The sequence below is a fragment of the Haliotis asinina genome, chromosome 4 (genome assembly GCF_037392515.1).
Source record: "Haliotis asinina isolate JCU_RB_2024 chromosome 4, JCU_Hal_asi_v2, whole genome shotgun sequence".
In the NCBI taxonomy this organism is placed as follows: domain Eukaryota; kingdom Metazoa; phylum Mollusca; class Gastropoda; order Lepetellida; family Haliotidae; genus Haliotis; species Haliotis asinina.
Window position 1 is genome coordinate 27,320,251 of NC_090283.1, and position 6,384 is coordinate 27,326,634.

Genomic DNA, 6,384 nt, shown 5'->3' on the forward strand with positions numbered 1-6,384 from the left:
AACCTTCAAAACAATGCTCGCAGTCAGAAGTGTAAATGATTCTCAAAAAAAACAGGCAGGTTTATCTAGGTGATCACCAGCATCCAGTATTATCATGTAACAATAAACCATAGGAATACTGGAAATCCTTCAACAATATCAGGCTCAAACAAAGTATTGAAGTTGCAATTCTACTACATCAATGAACATGCCTAACAACTCTTCAAATGATCAAACACACATCTATCCTGGTGTAACTTGTCGGCATAACAATACCTGCAGGACTCTGCTTGTAATGCCTTTTACATGGAAATCTGAGTGAGTTGTCACTGTGTATATAGGACATATCTGTTCCCTAACTAGCTGAAGAGCTGGAGATGGACAACTGTGACATAACATCAGCTGTTGATCATACACGTGTGTACAAAGGTGCTCCCATATTTAGACTCATTCACTGCCAAAGAATGACCAATTATTGCTAAATCTGCCATCTCATTATTCATAATCTCAAACAATGCATGCACACAGCAGGTTTTGAACAGCTTGTAAAATGCATGCACACCCATGTGTCACATGGTAATATAAGAGGATGACATGCTTGTTGATCAGATTCTAGTCGAGGTCACTTCAGGACAACGCTTAATAAGCGAAATGGGTGTATATATTCTACGTATCTGTCATACTGATAAATCAAACGATCAACTCTCGACTTAAATGTCCATTAACGATCGAGCAAATTAACATAGTATTGACTGTTGCAATCATTTTCCAAAGCAAAATACAGATTCTATAAATTCTCTTTACCGTCATCAACCCAGAGGCTGGCGAGCGTCGTATTCGAACTAGCAGACATCTCCTGACGATCGACGTCACCTGCTTGGCAAGTGATTACCCCTCCTCCGTGTGCACTACACAACGATCAACAATAATATCTCATTAACTCGAAAGCTGTCCCAATTGACAGGGTATCTTGTTTAAATTTCACTAACAAAATGGCGACCGATCACCACTTGATCAGGCTTTTCTTTGATCCGTTAACACACATATCGTAGTCAGGCTGCCATCTGGACCCATTGGTCACACCAATCACGTCCAAAGATCAAACGGTTCCCATTTCGGGAACCTGATCGAATACGTTATGTTTTGATCGCTTATTCTGACTTCGATAAACTTCACTCATTTCCCCAACAAAACGATCTTGGCGGCGTCCGCCATAACTCTGCATTGATTGGCTGAAGAAGCCATGTGACTAGCAGGTGCGCTTGCGCACTGGTTAAAATCCGAGGTCAAAGTTGACAAATAGTTATTGGAAAACAAAGCATATCGACCGGATATGCAATAAAAATCGTTTTTTTCTCACTCCACAGATGTTAACAATCAAAAGCACACGTACTTTCCATAATCTGACGTCAAGCTTAACCTATCCAATGCAAACAGTATGGCTAAATCTTCAGTGTAACAGTTATATGTTGCAAATTCCGATGCGCCACAAAGAGACTTGTGGATCTCTCGATCTCGCCAGTCTTTACTGACATTTTCGCAGTTTCAGGAGTGTTCGTGTAATATTTCAAGCTCATATATTGCATTTCCAGGGGATGTGGGTTGTGAAAGATACAGACATAAGCGATTTGCTCAAATATATCAAGAAACAAACATACGTTTTTTCGCAATGCATTTTCCTTCACGCTGTGGATGCATTCCACGACATACCGGCCGGCACATGGAAGGAAATACGAGAGATATCGAATTTCTCAAAACATTTTGTTGTCCTTCCGTAACTCTTCAATGTTTGTGTGTGGAAATCAGCAGCACTTTATGCATTCTATTGGCAGATCATGCAGATAGCACTCGTCAGATGAAGTGTTACCCTTGTACACTTTGAAGGAAATTTAAAATAATTTATATATTAACTATTGATATAAAACATACGTTGAGATAGGAAAGTGGTTTTCTATTTTTTGCAGGAAAGGTGTGTAACCTATTCAAGAAGTAACTACATTTTCGTGCCTATTGGCATCTGTGTCCTCTTCTAGTCAGGTTGAATAACCTAACCAGTATTTCAGTTACACGACGTAGCCCTTTTGATGTAGAGGAAAGCGCTTGTCTGTGACGTTTTATTACACCTACGAGCAATGACGTAAACTGACACCAACAACACAATCGGACGAATCGCTATATCGAACAGTCGAAAATACTGCCACACCTAAGGGACGTAACACAGTAACTTGTGGTGCCTTGAACGACCAATTAAGTAACTGCTGCAGAGCGCACCACCCTTGACATCCTTGAGCCGCCCGCCTGCATCTGTACAACTAGTCCATGGCTGTACTAAATGCTGAACCCATGGATCAACAGTAATTCAATCCTTGGGAGAGGCAAGTCTACGTAAATTGACAACACAGGACGCCACTCTGTTGGGGGAATGCGTGTATATGCCTTCTTTGAGAAATGATCATTTACTCTATTTTCATCATTACCTTAGGGACTTGTGCAAGTCTACAGTGCACCATGCACACGGGGCAAGGAGCCGTGCCTGTCTGTTCAGTTTTCAATATGAGTCTTGTTTCGTATCTTGCAAACATAAGAGTTGAATTTCACTCCTGTAATATTCATACATGTGTTTTGAAAACAGATTGCAACTTATTTATGTGCAACTGAATATCAAGCGTTATCGTATCTATACTTAATATTCAGTTGTGACTCGGGGATTTGTAAGGTTTAATTGTCAGACGCATCAGTGTTTGATTCCCCGCCGTGAGGCTGGTCTAAAATGGAGTACATTCTGCTCACTCACCCACATGAATATTCAGTAGGCTATTGTGAGTGCTGACGCAGACGAAACGAAAAAAAATGCAACTTTAATGGGTTTCCGTAGATTAACCATCGCCTGCTCAAGTGATCGAATAGAGGCTACACTGGTGGGAATACGTAATTACCAACTGGAACAAGCGTTACAGAAAAAAATATATATGACACCTCTCGTGTCAAAACACAGGGAAGAGCGTCATCTGCAAACCAAATGGTACACACGCACAACTTTTGTCCTATATCTTTTTATGTTGTCGTCTTTCATATTTAAACTAAAGTTTTCAAACAAAACTAATTTCTAAATCTTTAAATGAAGGTATTTCACGCATGGTAACTTGTGAATGTAGTTTCACCTTGATTCACCTATAATCAACACATGAAGTCATATATAGTGAAACAGACCAACAGTATTACGGTAAGTCCTGTTTGTTGCTTGACGTCGAGTAGGAAGCGACTAACGGGATTGTATAGTCGTATCCCAGTCGATGCTCATAATGTTGATCACTGAATTGTCTGCTCCAGACTCTAATGTTTAGAGACTGCCGCCATACATGGGAAATTGCTGAGTGCGACGTCAAACAACAACCAACCATCAACAAAGAATATGTGTCGCTCTCGGCGGCCTTCAAACGGAGGCCTGTAGAAAATGGAACTCAACCAGTGATTGTTAATTTGATATTGTGATTTTGTCTGCTGCCTGACGAACAAATTCAGAAACTGGGCTCTGACAACAAATATTGGATGTTGAGACTAATAATCAAATCCGGAATCTGATAACATTTGAAAGAATATCAATGAATTGATAATGGATTGTACAGTTCATAAAATAGCATATACTTGATGTGTTTAGTTCGTGGAATATATTTTAGTTTGTAGTTTTTTGGCATCCACAGTTACATGCTGTACACAGAAAAAAATGTTACATACATGAAATGCACGTTAATATATGAAAAAAAAAACCAAAATCGGTAACAAGGATTTTATGAGCGTTTCCATCATTACTGATTTCGTTACTGATTACTTTCGCTGAACGCCTCCGCCAGATATAATTGCAGCTGACGGCCGATAGTGTTTAAGTTTCGATCCTGGTTCAGACAATGAGATGATTGCTATTACATGAGTATCCGTCCTCTAGTGTAGGATTCGAGACTGGTCGACAAAATAAGAAATCGAGCATTATTGTCCCGTTCATTCAGTGGCCTCTCCCCAGCAGTTTTGTCCTGAGATTCTCACCGTGGCCTGTTTTCAACGAAAACGTACCAATGGAATTCACTTTAAACAAAAACGTAAATCACGTAAAGTGAAATGTAGATTGCAAATCCTCATAACTTTACCTTGCCAGTTAAAAATATCACTATTAGAATTTTAATCAACTTAGAAACAAAGGTGTTTAAAAAATGATCACATTTTCAAATCGCTTATTACCTAAAGTGGAATACAGTTCTGATTTCAATTTTCAAATGGCAAGGTAAAATTGTGAGGATTCGCAATCTTAACTTCATTATATTTGATTTCCTCTTTTGTATACAGTGAAATTCATCGGTACGTTTTCACCGCAAACAGACTTTTTAAGTAAAACAACGTAATGTTGTAATGTTGCCGTATTGCCATGCTATTATACACCTGCGCTAAAGACCTTTTGGATTTAGAAAAAAAAAATTAAAAATATGTGTGTGATATGAGATGATCGGGCATACATATTTGTATTTACTATCGCTGCTTTCATTGCTTATGCTAACATTTTGGAAAAAATATAATACACAAAGCATTTATTTAATAATAGTACCTATCCATTTGTATGGAAATTTCTCATTATCCCTATCAGATGTTGAAGAATAAAAACTGGAATATCTGAGGAAGTAGGTGATGAAACACAAAGTATTTTTAAATATATGCATAACAAATAACTGATGATTGATATGGCGCATATATATTGTTTTATGTACATGTAATAAGCGGGTATTTAAGGGAAAATAATTTAGTCAAAACAAAAGCACCTCCGACGGGACTCGAACCCGCAATCCCCGGCTTTCACGTAGTATCACCAGTCCGGCTTAGGAGGCCGATGCCTTATCCATTAGGCCACGGAGGCTTGGTGAATGAGACAGAAATTAACAGTATCATTCGTACACCACACGTACGAGGCTCTGCACAACAAAAGTTTGCAGTATGACCATAAACAAGTGTGTCAGCAGCTGGAGTGTTGCAAAGACTCCCGACATATGCCTTTGTTGGACAATATCGATGTATGCTGTGCGCAACTTAGAGCGCTAATAGATCTACAGTCTAGAGTCACGCTTCGCAGATCGCTCAGTTCTGCAGTATTTCTTTGCTGTGCAGGTGTTTACTCAAATGCATGTTATTGTTTGTCTGTAACTCGATACCAAAGTGAACGAGTGAAATCCGAGTCTCAACAATGTTGCTTGTCTGAACCAGCTTAGGCAGCTATTCATCACCGCAACACCTACAAACGGATTTACGGGAGGGAATCAAGTTTCATGGCACGTACTTTTAGCAATATTCTACTTCTAGCCAAGTCATGATTGGGACAACCGAAATGGGCTTCACACGTTGTATCTCACTATCTGCATCCACATGAGGAATCGAACCCGCGGTCTCCGGTGTGAAGAGCGATCTTCCAATGGTTGTATCACCAAGCAACCGCACCGCCCTTCTCATGTCTAATGTGGACAGTCTATTTACGATGTATTTGATTGTTTTGCTAGAAGTCCCCTATTCCTAGAAGAAGCGTTAACTGTATTATTATTAATTATGTGTTTCAAATATTCCATTTAATTTCGGAGTGTGACTCTTGCCTGTAGTCAGTCAGTTGATATAATCCATAACCACAAATACATCAAAACAGTCCATAACGCCCCGTGTGTTACTCTTGCTTACAGTCAGTTAACATGAGTCATGACAGAAAAATGAACTTCTTTGCAAAAGAACATCAGTCCTTACTTACAAATTAATCAAATGTCAGTATGTAAAATCACCAACAATGTTTTGTTAATAGCAGGCTAAGTTTCTATTCTTATGAATATGTACTTTGTAGGATGAAATGGTTGTGTGACTTAACCTTGAACCTCGCAATCAGCAGAGGCAATAAATCCTCAAGCAGCTGAGACTAACTCCACTGACCATGGAGGGGCTTCTTTGTGGTTTAGAAACAGTGCAGTTTCAGTGACCATATTTTATTACATTGCCACGATATGGCACTCCCAACAATTTCTGGCAGACCACAGGACTGGTTAGATGTAAATCTTGTCAGAACTGACCAAATATTACTTGCCCGCAAGAAATACAAAACTTCCTTTGTATAATAAAATGAAAACTTGTAAAACAACAATGATTTAACTCTTAACAAAACCACTGCACAGGCGAATTTGAGAATCTGGCAGTCTGTGTTGAAAAGAAACCCGTCCCAGGTGGTCGAGCAGGCATGTAATTTGATCACTGACATTACATTATGTCACCAGTCAACACAGAGCATTCCGTTCAGTTATCAGCTCCTTGAGAAGTAATCAGTAAGAAAGGTCAATGATTGTAAATGATCGAGTCTGTACCTGACAATCCAGTGACTGACATGAAGAACAC

General features: G+C 39.3%; 1 protein-coding gene and 1 non-coding gene across 2 annotated transcripts in view; both read right to left on the reverse strand.

Annotated features, from left to right (window-relative positions):
• LOC137281442 (transcription factor Dp-1-like) overlaps positions 1–1,209 on the reverse strand; it is a 31,100-nt gene extending 29,891 nt beyond the window's left edge. The window contains exon 1 of the mRNA XM_067812670.1: positions 784–1,209. Coding sequence (XP_067668771.1) covers positions 784–832 — 49 coding nt within the window. The 5' untranslated portion in view covers positions 833–1,209. The remainder of the gene's footprint in view (positions 1–783) is intronic.
• Positions 1,210–4,781: 3,572 nt separating this feature from the next.
• On the reverse strand, positions 4,782–4,879 carry Trnar-ccu (transfer RNA arginine (anticodon CCU)). Its single transcript has 2 exons — positions 4,843–4,879; positions 4,782–4,817 (listed from the first exon to the last, which is right to left on the reverse strand). It is a non-coding gene; the product is annotated as a tRNA-Arg (tRNA).
• Positions 4,880–6,384: the final 1,505 nt, after the last annotated feature.